General features: G+C 44.9%; 1 protein-coding gene across 8 annotated transcripts in view; it reads right to left on the minus strand.

Annotated features, from left to right (window-relative positions):
• The window catches only part of col11a1a (collagen, type XI, alpha 1a), a 125,203-nt gene extending 107,601 nt beyond the window's left edge, over window positions 1–17,602 (minus strand). For all 8 annotated transcript variants that reach the window (XM_084049242.1, XM_084049237.1, XM_084049239.1 and 5 more), the window contains exons 1-4: window positions 17,202–17,602; window positions 8,878–9,042; window positions 6,984–7,197; window positions 3,140–3,302 (exon numbers count right to left, since the gene is read on the minus strand). In XM_084049242.1, the coding sequence (XP_083905368.1) occupies window positions 3,140–3,302; window positions 6,984–7,197; window positions 8,878–9,042; window positions 17,202–17,325 (666 nt within the window). In that variant the 5' untranslated portion in view covers window positions 17,326–17,602. The remainder of the gene's footprint in view (window positions 1–3,139; window positions 3,303–6,983; window positions 7,198–8,877; window positions 9,043–17,201) is intronic.
• Between the last annotated feature and the right edge of the window lie 332 nt (window positions 17,603–17,934).

Raw genomic sequence — 17,934 nt, forward strand, 5'->3', positions numbered from 1 at the left:
TAAAAATAGCAGATCTACACGCTCATAACATGCGTTATTATTTGAGTGATAGACTAATCGCAATTATTTGAGTGATAGATTCATCTTCAACTTAAATTTGTAATCGTGACGGCCCTACTAACATCTGAGAAAGGGAAGATCAAAATGCACCCTCCCCCCTCCCCCAAAACAATAAAGAAGACATGATTTGATTTACAATTCTTTCTGAGGCAACCCACTCAGAAAGAATCACCGGGGCGATGACACAGCCCATTGGAAAAATGGCTTTGGGACAACAGCAGTAGCAATCAGTCAAAGCATGGCACCCGAATAATGACTGGCTGTAAACAAACCAGCGTGCTCTCGCAAGCAGCAAACACTAGCCCCCACCCCCTTGCATTCACTCTGAATACACCCCACCCCCCCTAACCCCTGTGTGTTTCAATCTCACATGACAATCCGGCCATTGTCAAACATTATTTACATTCACCTGGCCCCTTTACTGCTCTTACACCTCTGGCTGAGCTGCATGTGTCTCAGAACAAACAGACACTGAAAAGGGCAAGGGTTTGTTCCAAATTTGACAAAGTAGCCTAATGCATATAGGTTCCAGTCAAAGGAGAGGGCAGCGGCTCAGTTTGAGAGACCGCAAGGGGCAAAGTTCCAGCAAATGCTTCCACAACGGCACACAACTCACACAGGTCAGTCTGGCAGTAATTCCTGTTGCTCAACTGCGGTGTATCCACAACAGAAACAATGGCCGTTTCTTACTGAAAAGGAGGCATACATACACAGAATTATGGTGGCTGCTGCTGATCACCCTTCCTGCACCAGATGTTAACAATGAGAGCACTAATTGCTGACTGCCTCGTTCCTTGACAAACGGCTTCTTTTTTGTGTCCCTGCCCCAGTCACTTTACTCACTCTGGACTATTTTGAAGTCAGCGCTCAGCGGAACTGAAATTTGATGTATGGTACAAACCCCTTGTGCACTGAATAAAACTCTATCATCCATGTTAAATTAAGTCTGAGGGTGTAAAAGTGGACCCAAATGAACACATAAGGGTCCCATCCGATATTAAAGCAGAGAATCATCTAAATATTACTAAACGTTTCTGATCTGTTCTTTTAAGCTGTCATTATGTTTACGTATTGCTTGACATTGGAGAGGAGAGAATCACTCACATGTTCAGCAAACAGCCAGACAAATGCTGGGGGGGGGGGGGGGGGGGGGTTGTAATCTGTACTGTATTTTGCTTAAGAAGGGATATAAGCCCACTACTACTATACAGCCCAATACGATACAGCCCAAACTCAAAACAAAAATTAAAATGTTCTGCGTCTAAAACAGTGATGTTTAAAGTTTGTCCTTCAGCCACTATCACTGCCTAGTGCCTACAAGGAGAATTGGAAGTCATCCCCACCTCCACTGGCATTTGAATTCAAAGTAAACCCCACAGATTACAGTAGGAGCATCTTCAAGGACACATTCCACCAAGAAAGGTTGTGTGTCTGTCTGCGTGGACCTCTAACCTGTGAAGCTGCACTGTAACAGAAGGCTGCAGGTGGAGGACAAAGATCTCCTGAACTAAGTGTGTCTAATTACAAGGTAAAGTTAACCTCCGACAAAGAACCTGTGAAGGTTAATAATATAAGCCGCAGCGGCATGCTCCAACCGAGAAGCCGTTTGAAATATAGACAGAAAGTGTTGAACACTACAATATATCCACAATGTAAGATGACCATTACGTTTGCTACTGTAGGTACTCAACAGTGATATGATGGATGTCGAAAACGTGGTTCCTTCGCAGACTTTTTGTACACAGTAAAATTCAGAATGTTCACTCATCTTTACACTCAGAGGAGAATTTACGATGTGGATTTTGCTGTGCAGGTGCGTCCGAACGGATCCTTACTGTGCTGTCATCAAGCCCTATTCTAGTAACCTATCAGCTAGCTACATCAAAGACCTAAGTAACGAGAGTTATGGCTGTGCTTGATTTATACTTTGTTGCATGACTGTGTCATCATGCACCGGGAACAGCTGATCTACAAGCTCACAACGTGTCGCACCATAAGCTTAACGTGTTGTGAATTTGTAGATCAGATATTTTTGGTGCGTGACACCGACCGACCCAGAACGAAGTATAACTCAGGCTTTAGTTCTTCATAAAAGCAAGTATGGAGATCCTTGAACCCACAGCATGGCACTGGCTTCTATTATCCCACATTCCTTTTTGGAAACATCAAAGAGGGGAAGCAATGCATGGTCGGTCGGGGTATGGGAACTCGAAAACAACATCGCCCCACTTTCATAGAACAGCTACAAACAAACACCTTTGCCAAAGAGCGAAAGCTGGAGCTAATTACCATAATTTGTGATGTGATGCTATGTAGCACCAGACCAAAGAGTTGGACAGACAACAATGCAGGAATTTGAGTGTGGCACCTACGGCCGTCTAGAAGAGTGCGTGCGTGCGTGCGTGCGTGCCTTCACACGTTGCCAGTAGGCCAATGAAGTAAATCCCTTTTTTTCACATATGTTTTATACTTTTTGAAACAGCTTACTGTTTAAAACTTTAATATTATACTGGGAGTCCAAGGAGAGGAAAATAACTCCATATTTGGAAGTCAGTATCACGTCACAGCGATATTGCGTCACAGTGTCAGTCACACTCCTCATCAGCATATCAAGCAGACTTTAACAGTTAACCAAAGCAAAACTAGTTTGCTTGTCTCTTCATATTCTCACTATTTGAGTTACTCAGAAGCTGGTATACTCCTGTTCAATTGTGAACTTGCATTATGACAAGCCAGACCCTCTGAAAGACTGAGAGTAAAGAAATACGGTATCAAATAATTTATACCAATAAACAATATCATGACGCCTAAAAGGTTTCCACCCCTCAAGCAACATTGAAAGGGTCAGACGCAGGCTGTGTCTCTGGAACAACATGCATATCACAGGAGCATTTATAGTGAACTGTAGAGTGCGTTCCTTCCCAGTGTAAAGAAAGGTCTGTGTTCCTAAGGAGCTTAGGACAATAGCAGGTATTTACAGTGGACGCTGGCTGCTCACCGAATGGAGCACAGTCTGAAAACAGACAGCACACATACAGTGTTCAGACACAAGACACGGCATTATGCAATCAATTTTTACCTGGAACACTTCCTCGTCCAGAAGCCTGGTGCCGAACACGGTGATGCCATTGGTGTTGATGGCGGGACTGTCGCTCCTGTGGAGGGGCTTGGTGAGCTTCTTCTTACAGTCCACGATGATGGTGACCGTCTTCTTCTCCACACTGATGGCAATGCGGTGCCACCTGGTCGAAGACACAACAAAGCATAATGGGAGTTAAAGCAGGCAGTGGGGCACCTCACCAAGAACAAACATGGCCAATAAACCTCACATATACTGATCAATGTAACCAAGTTGGAGAAGAATCTACTACAATATTCAGCATTGTGCTGTTGCTGTATGCAGTTCTAACTACAACTAGTGGGATTCTATAATACAGTGCTTCTCAAAGTGGGGTCCGGGGACCCCCAGGGGTCCTTGAGGGGGTTCCCTGCTAAATGGTTGGTAACTCTGAGAGTGTACAAATGGAACCAAATGGACTCGTAAGGGTCCATTTGGTTCCATTTGTACACTCTCAGAGTTATGGGGGTCCGTGGCCTAATGCATAGTAAACTGGGGGTCCTTTAAATGACAAAGTTTGAGAACCCCTGCTATAATGCAATCCAAATTCCAAATGAACAAAATGTTCTATAAAGGTGAATACAGAATGTGCAACTTCACATCTTTCCTCTGCTGCTGCATATAGAAGGTGTACTGTATCTGCTGTCTCCGTATCGTGACATTTATGCAAATTTCACGAGGGGACCGTGTTGCTTATTATCGGGCGTTTTAATTGACACCACCCACAGACGCAAAGGGTTAACCAGGGTCACACGTGAGTCTGACACCTCCCCGAGCCACTGCACCATTTGCCACTGCACTTATAGGGGGCTATTGCATTCCGGGCAGCGGTTGGACCGCATTCTTGCCCCCACTCTTTGGCCCTGTTTAACGCAGGATTACACTCATTAAACTCTCAAACTTAATCCTCCTTCTGGGTTACTCGGCATGACAGACACGGTGAACATTGTAGAAAGTGTGTGTCAGGATCCAGGAAGGCCCGGCTAGCCGGAGCAGGAGGTACACAGTCAAAACATTGTTCAGAGGTGGAAGATGAGACCCCAGCGCCGATGCGGCTCAATATGATGATATGGTCAAAGGTGCTTACGGAGCATTAAATACAATTACAGATTCTGGTCAGAGTTCAGAATTTGGTCCGAATTTGGTCAGATAGGGATGATCGGTTTTGAGAATTCCCATTATCCCAGGCACTCGACGGAGGTTAGCCTCGGAGATGTTCAAATCCGTCGACCAAAAGCTACATAATATGGAGAAATTCTAGGCCAGACAAAGGGGCTTAGCCGCAAATAAACATGCACTCTCCACTTAGTGTTACAGTAGGGAGGCTTACCGGTCATCTTACATGGCAGTGTTGCAAATACAGGTTTCAAATAGAATAGCGGCCGGATATATATACATATATATTCCAATTAAAAAAATCTAAATGCATTAGACAGGAGGAACAGAGCGACTAGGCTCTAGGCACAGCAGCCATATTGTGAAGAAATTCACAGGTGTTGCCAATGATACTAATGAAGGTTCTCCATTCTGCACACAGAGTCAGGGTGCTGATATTGTTCATATTGGCTCACTGGAAACACTCTGCTACACCAGTGGGTCTCAAAGTGTGGTCCAGGGACCCTCATGGTTCCTTGAGGGGTTTCCAAATGGACCGTTTCGGGTGTGTAACTCTGAGAGTGTACAAATGGAACCAAATGTACGGGTCCATTTGGTTCCATTTGTACACTCTCAGAGTTATGGCGGTCGTGGAAATTAAAAAGTCTCAGAACCACTGTGCTACACTAAATGGAACAGAGCCTTCATTAGTATCATTGGTAACACATGTGAAGGGAGTGATAATATGGCTGCTGTGCATAGAGCCTATCATATTCAAACAATTTAACAATAACACTGTAAAACCATGAGCATAGCTGTGCAGGTGTAAATGGGCCAGGCAGTTAAACGAACACTCACTATTTTAAAGTGTGCAGTAGTAGCACAGATAAATAGATTCATAACGTATACATTCCACAAAAGCTCAGAATAAATCCTCTCAGTCTCATCTCATTCTATTTGAAGGTGGGGGGGGGACTGCTCTTTTTCACAGCCGCAATATTATCATCATTGTGCCGCTCTGCTCAAGCACGCCGTGTAGATTTGGGTAACAATGAATGCACACCCAGGGAGGCTCACGCTATAGTCACAGAGGATTTAGAGAAAAGGCCTGAAGTTGGAATGCAATCCAGATCCTCTAAATGCTAAAAAGATCCTCAACAGAGAACACTGTCCAGTGTGTGCAGTCACAGAACTCACACTGGACCAGTGGTGGAAAAAGTACTCAAATGTTTTACTTAAGTAAAAGTATCAATACTGCAATGTAGAAGTACTTGAACATTTTACTTGAGTACAAGTACAAAAGTATTGGTATCAAAATATACTTAGTACCAAAAGTAAAAGTACTAAATGTTTGAAAATAGCAGATCTACAAGCTCACAACGCGTCGCGACGCGTTGTGAGCTTGTAGATCGGCGATACTGTACTTAAGTAGATACTTAGATACTAAGTAGATACTTAAGTACAGTACTTAAGTAAATGTTCTTAGTTACTTTCCACCACTGCAAAGCACTGGACAAAAGTAAGTCAAAGTATATTGGCTAGGATGGTTACAATTCTCATCTGCAACCTGTGTGTTCAGCAGAGGACATGTTTTGGGTCAATCTACTGTATCTGCTTGTGATTATTGAGTTGCCTAGTTATAATAAGTCAATTCTTGAAAGTTATGTCTTGGTTTCATCTCATCAGCGTTAACATGTCCTTGTAAATGAACTGTCTCTCTGGGTCAACAAAACATCTGCTGACCAGGTTATCACTATCCTCCACAAACAACCGTCACAACACACAATGCAGTTTGCCTGCTGGAAGAGGAGACAACCCTTTCATTCAATCCTCATTCAAAGGCGCCATAAAACACTTTGTCAACAAAAAGAGAGAAAAAAGTTGTAATTTCCCAGCAGCCTCTCTGTTTGTTCTTGCGCTTGCGCCCCCACAAAAAAAGGGCTCATGTCGGCTAAGCCCAGGCTCCGAGTGAAAACTCTGGGGTTTTCTGAACCTGGGAGGAGAGGATAATCAGGCCTTTCGCTAAAAGACTAAGGGAATCGCTGCACAGAATCTGATTGGGCGAAGGTAATCCACGGGGCTAATAAGGAAGCTGAGTGCTGCTTCCCCCCTCCCCCCTACCATCCTCTTCCCCTCCTCTCTAAAATAACAGAGGCAAGTGAGTTCATGGCTGAGGTCAGGCTGGCCATGGCAGTCCCTGCTGCGCAGTGTCTCTCTATCTCTGACCCGTCTCTGTACCCCTGCACCGATGCCCAGGAGCCCCCCGATGAGATGTATAATCTTGTGACAGGCGCCTGCGGCGCAGTGACGGGCAGAACCTGTGTTGTTTTCCTGCTCCGACCAAGAGGAAGAAATCAGCGGGGGGGTCACGGGGAGTTTTTTAAGGAACACCCGAATGCATTTGAGCATTTTAAACCCATTAAGACCGGGAAAGCATTTGTGTAATTTTTCTTTGGCTATTCAAAAATAGCAGATACACAAGCTCATAGCGTGGCACTCGGTGCCACGCTATGAGCTTGTATATCTGCTATTTTTGAGTAGCAAAATGTGTTTTTTCTTAACTCAATCACTGTAATTCCGAGGGCTGCTTAAACCGTAACGACTTGGTCATCTCTCGATGACCAACTAAGTCACATTTCAAACTCTGGTCCGGGCCACTTGTTCTCTCTGGGGTCCAGAGCGCGTGTTGTCCGACTAGTTTGTGACTTACTTCCCGTCGGCCAGGTTGAGGCTGCGGAACAGCGGGTAGTCCTCCGGCGCCGGCTTGCCGGTCTGGTCCTCGTACAGGAAGACGGGGGAGCGGCCCAGCTCCACGCCGAGCTGCTGGACCCCCTGCTCGCTGTAGATGGACAAGAGGAAGGTCTGCAGGCCCGCCTTGGGGCGCACCGTGGTCAAGATGGAGAAGTCCTCGGGGAACACGCCACCTGTACACAGACGGGGCAGGAGGAGGAGGAGGGGGAGGGCAGGGTTAGGTTCACGAGGGTGAATGAACTTTGTGTTTCAGTAAAAGAATTGGCATGATGAGGTTTGAGGTTGCTTGAGTTGTGAATGGACACCAACGTCATACGGTTTGCAACTGTGTTGCATGGCAAAAATAGAGCATCTACAAGCTCACAACGTGTTGTACGTTGTGACCTTGTAGATCATCTATTTGTGCGACATGTCATGCGTCTCTAAACGCTACGACGACTCAACTAGAGACTTCTAGACAATCTACCAGCTTAAAGGGATAGTTCACACAAATCATTTTTTTTTTCTATCGATTAGTCACCCAGTGGAGACTTGAATTCATGGATATTTTTTAGTTTTTGTCGCATTCCTAAGCCAATAATTTGATGACCAGCGGACAAGTAGGCAGCGGTTCCGGTAGGAGATACAAAGGAGTGTCTCCTACTGGAACCGCTGCCGGTCATCAAATTGTTGGCTTAGGAATGCGACAAAAACTAAAACATATCTACGAATTCAAGTCTCCACGGGGTGATTAATCGATAGAAAATAAGTCATTTTGGGGGTTAACTATCCCTTTAACTGAGAGGAAGCAATTAGTTCTGCATTGCAGCACCAATCCAAGTCTTTAGGGCCGTCCTTCATATTCGGACGATCGGTGACATGATTGGTTTCCAAAGGAGTGCGGCCACAGGTTTGTTAGCGGCCGTTCTCGCCACTGTTGTAGCAACTACCTCACATTTATAAGTAGTATCCAGATGTATTGGATGTCATTGAGTATCGTTCCCAAATGAGAAGATGAACTTATGAATGTTTTTGAAGGTGCAAGGTAAACCATTTACTTTGGTTTGGTTCGGCTTCTCCTTAACATTATAATGTGTCTACAGTCTACCATTTGAAACCTGACAAATGCATACATGTTTATCTTCGAAAGCACGTTGTGGCTTAACTTTGTGCATACACAAATGAGCAGAGTGGTAATGAGAGAGAAAAAACGGCTCTGTGTTCAAAACAATACATCTTAATGTGTCTGTGTGTGAGTCACTCACACCTATAAAGGGTTGTAAAAAGAAAACATCCTACACGCTCTCATTAGCCAGTAAACACAGTCCTGGTGCTTACTTATGCGTTGTGGAAGTCAATTCTATGCAGAAATGCAACACGGTTTACGGTTTTGTGCACATCTGTGCCGTGTGCTGTTTTCTGTGGATACATCAATGCAGGGCCATAACTGTGGCCTAACCACTTTAACCATTATTTTTTATACTACCTTCACATGAAAAGGTTAGAGAAAACTGTTTTAGAAGACATTTGTAGAATCGTATCTCAGGTCTTAATGAGCTAATTAATATCAGCTGGAGGCAGGAGAGCCGGAACAGACACTGAGAGAGTAGGCTAAACAAGCTCTAGCATCAGATTCCTGTCGGTGGCATCCAGCGTCCCACACTCTCCTAGCCAAGCCCTTTCTCCCAGGGAGACAATCAAAACACTCAGTGGCGGTGCAGTGCCGAGACATGATCAGGGGGAGAATCTTGCTGTCAGGGGACTTGGCAGGCAGAATAATAGGCGCATTTAAAAGCCGGTTCAGCCCCAAGGAGGGGGCATAGAAGGTGAGATAGCCTGAGAAGGGTTAGAAAAAGCTGAGAAGTTTATCTTACCTGGGAATAATTGGTTGGTGGGGGCACTGATCTGGGCCTGCTTGGCGACTCTGTAGGCGGTGTCCGGCTTGGAACTTCTCCGGTTTGTGCAAAATCCTGATGTCGTCCTCACTCCTTCGGGGGAATTGTGAAATTCTAATACTTTTAGTACATCCACTGGTTCTGCTGTTTGGGGGGGAGAGAAAACATTGGTTAGGTCATGATACAGAAAACGTTAACACGTTACCCCATGGTGTCCCTATTTTGGGAATGCCATTAAAAGTTTCAAAGTTTCAGAATTGTCCAAAATGTTCTATAACTATTAAGTTATATAAATCTAAACACACACACACACACACACACACACACACACACACACACACACACACACACACACACACACACACACACACACACACACACACACACACACACACACACACATATGATATAAATTCCGCAATAATGAAAATAGCTGATAAGCTCACAATGTGTTGCGATGCGACAGTTGTGAGCTTGCAGATCGTCTATTTTCTCTACAATGAAGTATATAGGGCTTAAGTGGTTAATTTACATGCACAGGAAAATCTCTTGTGCTCATTTGTATCACTTTGAACCTTTACTGGTCAATTTTTACTAAATTGACGACTATAGAAATAGGGTCAAGTTCATTTAAAACTCAGGATACAAGTACATTTACAGTATTTTGCTGTGTGTATTTGATTCGTCCTATCTAGTATCAAGGAAACTGTGTTGTCGTCACAGACATTCAGACAAACTGACCAGCTACAGTGCTGAATCCAGAGCCATTCCAAAATATCTATAGGCCTATATATAAATACTCTTCTTCCTGCTCCATTTGTATCAGCAAACTGAGAGCATACCACACCAAACAAATACTAATAACATCAAAGATCCCAAACATGACAAACATCTCTTGCCTTCTCATTCCAACGCCACGGCCCATTTATTAGACGCTTATCCGGCGTTATAGTGATTCACATTATAAACCTACGGCTCAAACATCAAACAGCATCAAACATACAGGTATTACAAACCGTTCTCCTCAACTAACGCCCAATAACCATCAATTGAGAGCTCTTTACAGCTGAACCAGGACACGCTGCCCGCTCTACAGCCCTGCCTCGCCACGTGACAGGAAATAGCTCAATCAAAGCGACACAGCCAACTGGTCTTATAACAGTCGGATATGTTTACCTCGATAAAGGGTCACCAGAGCCTTAGCCGGAGGCTCCTGTTCTCTCCAACCTGAAACACTTCACATAAAGGGCCCTGTTTGGGCCCCGCATTTGTCTCATGGGAAAGCATTATAATCATATACTTTAATCAAAACACCCTTCTCAGTAAAGCATTACCTAGCTGCAGTGGTGTAAAGTAACTAAGTACACGTTAGTTACTAGTTACTTTTCAGATATAAATTATGATATTATGAAACATACATTAACCACTTTAGCCCTATTTACCTAGGCTATTTGAAAATAGCCGATCTACATCTGTGAGCTTGTAGATCTGCTATTTTCAAACATTTTAGTGCTTTTACTTTTGGTACTTTAAATACATTTTGATACCAATACTTTGAGTACTTTTACTCAAGTAAATTTTGAATTCCTGACTCTTACTTGTAAGAGAGTACCTCTACATTGCAGTATTGATACTTTTACTTACAGTAAGTAAAACATTTGAGTACTTTTCCCACCACTGCCTAGCTGATATGGGGGGGAGACGGGGGAACAAAGGTGCTATATTGAGAGTTCAAACTCACATAATGGTGCACTATGCGGAGACCCGTGCATGAGGTCTCCGTATACAGGGGCTCATTTAACCCGGCAAAGTACAGCAATACCTTGGTAAAACAAGCAATACAACGGCAGATTGTTAAGGCCAATAACTCTAATCTGTTTTCGTAGCGTGAAGAAGCTAAGTCAGGCTGTCCGAAGGCATCGAACCTCGGGGCTCGGGCCTTTTCTGACAGCTTCTGAAGGCCGCTGTTTTGGTTGGAGGAGCGAGTGGGTCAAATCATTCCAAACGTTTCTTTTAGATACTTTATACAGGGAGGGGGATCTTATAAAAGAAAAAAAAGGAAGAGAAAAAAAAAGAAAAGCCTCCGACTTCCCTCTCAACACACTTTGGCCGACATTCCAGCTGTGGCAAGGATCAGCAAACTCTAACAGGCGTTTCATTCTGTTCAACGGAGCATGTGCGGGGGGGGGGGGGGGGGGGACCAGTCCGTGTTTCAACATGAACCTTATTTCTTATTCCACGAAAAAAAAAGGATGCCTTAAGCACTGTGCAGACAGAGACAGAGCCTGCCCTGCACCAGACCACTAGAGCAACTCAATCCAGACTGCACCCTTCAGAGAAGAGGTTGCTGCTATCTATCTGTCATGTGTTATACCTTCATCAAACTCACGAGAATCAAACAAAGGGAGAAAACACAGAATATCTGTAATCAGTGGTCAAGAACCTTCCAAAATCGGGGATCGCCGGCAGTTGACCCAGAAATTTGGCATCGGCTGGGGGTTCTAGACGAGTGAAATCCCACCAGTGTGCTTCGTTTCGCGGCCATGATGAAGGCATTATCAAATAAAAAGCAAGCGAGTCAAACATCTGGCCCCTCTCATCTTCCACACTGTACACCGCCTGCGATGGACCAGATGTGTACTGACGAGAGCTGGTACTCTTTAGCTTACATCACTGCCCAAACACTCCTCACAGTGTCCCCCCAGAGGCCTTCGTAGAATCATAGTGTTGTTTCCTTAAACACCTAAACGCTGCTGGGTGAAAAACTAAGGGAAATACACAGAGAGTGCACTGACTGGCAGCAGCCTAATTCCCAAGGCTCAAAACAAAAGGCGTGACCCCTTGAAATCCTTCAAAAGCAAAAGGTCTGGCCAGTCTGAGATAGTGTGTGTGCACCAAAGGACATGTCTTTGTGTCAAGCGATCCGGCTGGGGTCATTGAATGAGCCTTTCTCATATAGTTTGGCCTCATCAGCCATTTAGGGACAGCTGTAGCTGAGTTTATAGAGAGAGAGAGAGGCGGTCTGGGAATCGGAAAGGTCACTTGTTTGACCCTCTGGCCGCCCACTGTATGTGCAGAAGTGTCCCTGTCACTTAACTCCTAACACGTGCGTCCTCATCAGAGCCATCTAAGCAAGCCATCATCTGGGTGACGCTATAAAAGCAATTTCCCCCTCTTCCAGGGACCAGAAATGACTCCCTTTCCCTTTACCAGCCTAGCATTAGTTGACTCACTCTCTTTAACCACTTCCATGCTGTACTTTGCCCCCTCTTTTACCCTCTAAACCAAATCTCTTAAAATAACCGATCTACAACCTCACATCATAAGGTTGCGATGCAGTGTGACTGTGAGCTTGTAGATCGGCCATTTTCACAGAACATTCGCCTATTATGACGTGCGGTGCCCGGAATAGGGATGTTAGGGTTCATGTGGTTAAAAGACAGGAAATGAAGGCAGCGAAACTGAATAAAAAGTTGAAACATTCAAACGGAGTTGGAAGTTTGAAAGGGGAAACAGTGCTGTGTCATTCAGACCATGTGGCTTTTTTTGGGGGGGGGTGCTTTGGGAAAGAGAAACTATAGCTACTTGCTTTGGAGGCTGAACTGAGGACCTCGTTGAGAAGCTCCTGCAGAGAGCAGCACTCAGAGCAAACCCCCGGAAACCTCATCTGTTCCAGATGTTGGGCAATCTGGCCGGGCTACGACCCTCCTCGCGCCGAGGTGCCGAGAAAAAACGTCAATACTGGCCAATCCATTAAAGTTGACCAAATGAGTGTGTGCAGTGTTTCGAATTGTGCATCTTGATGAGTGGGTGTGAGTTTGCCCTCTCTGTGTTGCGCAAACAGGCCCTGCATATCTCTCCTCAGACCTGAGGTGGCATGGGTGAACCCCCCCCCCCCTCAGTCAATAGCTTAGAATAGTACAAAAATATAATAACCCTACAATCACTAGAGACTTTGTCTGTTGCTAATTTGCTGTCAAATGATCATTTATGTACAGTAAAGTGAGACTTAGATGGTGGTACATTAGCACAGTTGGTTCTCAAACTATTTCATGTCAAGGACCCCCAAATTGACACATATTAGCCCACGGACCCCCATTTGAAAAGATATGCCAAGGACCCCCATAAGAGAAGATTTTTTACGACTCTAGCAGTGATTCTCAACCATTTGAATTACAAGGACCCCCAGTTTGACATGCACTAGGCTACGGACCCCCATTTAAAGGCATTTCTTTCTCTGGAACCCCAATTTATATTGTAAAAATAACGGGTCCATTTGGTTCCATTTGTACACTCTTCCATTTGTACAGACCCATAAGGGTCCATTTGGTTCCTAACTATCCGCCATTTAGGTGGGGACCCCCTGGAACTCCCTCGAGGACCCCCGGGGGTCCCCGGACACCACTTTGAGAACCAATGCATTAGCATACAACACAGATTGTGTGATTGTGATGCGATCCCAGTCACGTTCACAGATGTACACACTAATGCAGATCATTACACTAGCATGTTCCAAGAGATAACACACACGCGCACACACTCACGCACGCACACACACCTGAACATAACCGAACCGAAGACAGAGGAGAACTCATCACAGAACACAATTAGAACGGAGCATACGTCCGTCATAAATCCCTCTCCTGCCACGTGTGTCATCTTAGGCCCCTAAATCTTCACATAAAGGTGAAATTGGCCGGTAAACAGAGGAGGACCTTTTCACCTGCAGCTCCCTGAGACTCTAATAATATCTTCAGACAGAATGTCTCTCTGGCTGCCCCCCTCTCTTTCTCCCACTCTACCACTACTCTCTCTCTCTCTCTCTCTCTCTCTCTCTCTCTCTCTCGCTCTCTTGCTTGCTTGCTCGCTCTGTCTCCATCCCTCACTCTCTCTCTCTCTCGCTCCTGTGACTTCCACTACACTCCCAGCTCCAACAAGACTGCTTTATGTTGGTGTCACAGTGAGGAAACCTCACTGAGACCTACCCACCCACCCCCCCCTTCCTCATGCACTTCTGCCCTCCTTTTCTCTTATATAAACTCATTCTGGACAGAGAATTCTTCATGCGGCTTCATCTTTAGATCATTCCTTATATTAGTATTTATTATAATTGCATTGTATTATTATTATCTTATTTTTTTGGAATCTTTTTTTAATTTCAGTACTATTGCTGTTGTTTTGCTGTTAGCACAGTCCTGCGGACCTTGCCACACTAGCATGTCACTGCTTGTACCTGTACTGTATATGAGTAGTGACAAATAAACCCTCTTGATTCTTGACTATCCCTACATAAGAATACTAAAGCATGTTTTCATGACCACCCCCTCCTTTTAAACGCATGATCTTGAAATGTTTAAGAGAGAGAACGTAATTACAAGAGGCAGCTGTTGTAAGCTGATACTGTAATCAAAGATAAAGCACGGAGGTATCTTTCAAGTAGAAGAAGCCCCCATAGTTCAAAAAGCTTATCGTTGCAGTGACTACACCGCGATAGTGAATATATGACAGCGTGGACATGATAGGAGCGTCCAGCGATGGGGCTGATCGGCCCCCTGTGCTCCCACTCGAGCAGGTTTTAGGGGGAAAGGCCCTCAAAATGCTAGCTTTGTCTGCTGGAATGCACATCTGAGCCTGTGCCCCAGGGGCTGAGGGAACGTGTCTGTACAGTCACTGCTGGAGAGGGCATCCTGCAAGAAATGGCTTCCAATAAAACACCAGTGGGAGAAACTGACACAAAAGAAAGAGAAACAATACACGCTGAGCCCATATATATAGGAAGCTATTCGTTAAAGAGGACATGGCTTGGAGTGGTTGAATTGGGACAGCTGATGATCCGCCAGGACATCTCCAGGTTGATAGACTATTAATGCATGAAGGCAACAAATGAATGCAAAGGGAATAAATATGTAAGTCCATTAAAAAAGTGATATAGGCATGAGCTCGGCCCTGGGCTCGCTAGGCTGGCGGCGGGAGTGTAGCGCCCAGGATCACTTAGAAAATTGGCACCTGGTGAAAAAGGGTTACAAAATCGTGGGATAAAAAAAAAAAAAGGTATAATTCACAAGTTACATTCTGAATAGTGCAGTTATTTCTCTAAAAATAGAAATGCGCAGCCTACCCATGTACAAATATACAAAAAGTGTAATGCATGCCAAACCACCTAGGCCTAGGCCTACTGAAGAGGGGTCTAAAGCAGGGTAAAATGTGAGACCTGTGTGCTCCTGAACCCTGTGACTCACGTATACAGTAGCCATTATGGGAGTAGGCTATAGGGCCCCGTATGCAAGGCCTGCTCTTTGAAGGGTCTAAAATAATAGGGAAGTGCAAAGGAGGGACCATCATCAAATAACTGCACAGTACTTACAGGGGGAAACATTTCCCACCACAGGGCTGGCTGGCCCGCTCAGACAACGCGGCCTTGTCCCATGTATAGCCCTACCAAACAAACATGTGAGTGCAAAAACTCGAGGGGAAGAGTTGGGCACGGTGGGTTGCACAAGCACAACTTTTTGGGCTTCGGTGTGGACTAGGGCAGTGTGGAGAAAGGGTGCTGCTCCTGTTTGGCAAGCGACCTGCTTGACCGCTTGCATTCATATCACCACTCACTGTAGCCTGTGGACAGCGAAGGAGCCGCACGCTCTGGAGCGCGCTTATGTGTCAATGGGCCCCTATGATGATTAAGTTAGACACATAGGCCTGTGTGAATCTTCTCAATTATCCTATAGGCTATATCAACACTGACACTATACATCTAAGCCTGGGAATAGACGACTGACCCCACTGTCGATTGGCTAACCTTACATTTCGATGGAAAATGGAAACAAGCCATAGTGCTTTCTTGGGTTTAATCCTTTTAGCATCCTTTTGTATAAAACTGGACTTTCTGTGCTATTTTCTTTTGCAAATCTGTTAAATAATATTAAATAATAAAGTATTCAATCAATCAATCAATCAATCAATCAATCAATCAATCAATCAATCAACCAATCAAAACATAGGCCTGCCATCCATTAACATTTCTCATCTTCGAAAGCACAGGGTATACACAATGTGCACATTTGCAGTTGTTGCATGAAAAGGGACAGCATTCCTTTATAAAACTATATAATACTTGCAAAATAACGTGTAAGTGTCACAATATTTGTTGAATTACCACACAATCGCACAGACTACTGTCATTTAACGTAAAATAATGTCATTTGAACAGCAAATCCACCCATTCAGCTGTGCGCTCTAACGCACTCTATCCAACAGAGGCTGGGCTGTGCTCAGAGATGTACCAGTAACACTAGAATGTTCTCTTCTTGCCCCTGAGGCATGAATACAGGTTGACAGACAGTCTATCCTCTGGCTGTAGAATTCTTTAGCAAAGTGTGAGGTTGCGGGTCTTAAAAAGTACAGGTGAAACGCCCGGGCATCGAACCCCGGTCTGTCTCCCTCTTGAAAAGCCAACATCTTGACCGTTTTAGACTAAAGAACATTTTAATTAGCGAAGGGCATATATTAGAATTGTGTCTCATCAGGCTGAGGCTGTGAGCCATCCCACCCTGCTAACCGTGTCCATACACACACCTAGCGGACCATGTAGTTCAAACAAAAAAAGGTTTCTTTTTTTCTTCTCTCAGCGCATGTGAATGTTAGAACCCAAGGGACTCGCTGCTTCACACAGACACCATCACACACTTGCGACTGATGAAATTACGCACTAAAGCGTTTCAACTCCATTCGTGCGTAAAGGTGCATTATTGGTGAAACCAAAAACGTGAAATTGACTTATTCCCCCTTTAACATGTTTTTATGAATACAGTTTGAGGTCCTGGACTCGTCTTTTGTGTGTGTTGCTTTAATCATATACGTGGTTTCACTTCACTTTATATTGGGCACTTGGGAATACCGTGGCTTTTTACTTGGTGGTTTCCACAAACCGCATAATAATAGGGGCGATCTCAGCCCTGGCGCAACTAATTTAGTTTCATTGAGAGCTGCGAGATCACTGATAAGACAGTTAATCACTGATAAAGCAGTTGATCACTGATAAAACAGTTGATCACTGATAAAACAGTTGATCACAGATAAAACAGTTGGCATCAACTCTGTGTCTCCAGATAAACCTGCATCAATCTCAATATCTCCATCAGATCACTGATAAAACAGTTGATCACTGATTCAAAAAACAAACAAAAAAACAGTTGGCATCGACCCCTGTGTCTCCAGGTAAACCTGCATCAATCTCAATATCTCCATCAGCATCATCCATCATCGGTTCCTTTCAGTCCACAGTTCGGACCCTATAACATCCTTACCTGCTCTGACATGGGTGGCCTGTAGAACCAGGGTTAAAGCGACGATCAATGCGGTTACAGTGGGATCCATAAGCCACCGTTTCGTTTTCCACCTTGTGGACCACCGTTGCATCTCCATGACCATGATCGGCGCCCACAAAATGTGAACAAAACTTAGGGCGACTTCAAGTGATTTATAATGACGATCCCTTACTCCCTTCCACAATCCCAAATGTGATGGAAACGGTACTAAAAAGCCATAAGTGAGGATAGTTTTTGCCCTCTTCTTCTCAGCCACTCCAGGCCCCCCGATGTTCCAATCCAGTGCCCAGCCTTCGGAGTGAAGGTAACTCGGGCTTTAATCAAAACGCACTTGAAGTGTGCAGTCGGTTGCCTTCATCGACAGGAGGGCCGGGCAAGCTCCACAGACCAGACCCCACGGCATACACGAAAATGACAAGGGAACGAGTCCCCCCGATTAGCAAATCACGGGGCTGGAAATTCTCCTTAGGGTCCACCCACACCCATCAGCCTGGGTAAAGCTCCCCCCGAGTCTTCCCTTCTTCCACTCAGAAAAGGGGGGGGGGGGGGGGGGGGGGGGGGGGGGGGGGGGGGGGGGGGGGGAAAGGAAACAGGTCTGGCCTGGGAACAGTGGTGGTAAAAGTACTCTACTAAAGTATCAACACTGCAATGTAGAAATACCCCTGCTACAAGTAAGAGTAGCAGTGTTCAAAATTTACTTGAGTAAAAGTAC

The sequence above is a fragment of the Gymnoscopelus microlampas genome, assembly GCF_963454915.1.
Source record: "Gymnoscopelus microlampas genome assembly, chromosome: 22".
Taxonomy (NCBI): Eukaryota; Metazoa; Chordata; class Actinopteri; order Myctophiformes; family Myctophidae; genus Gymnoscopelus; species Gymnoscopelus microlampas.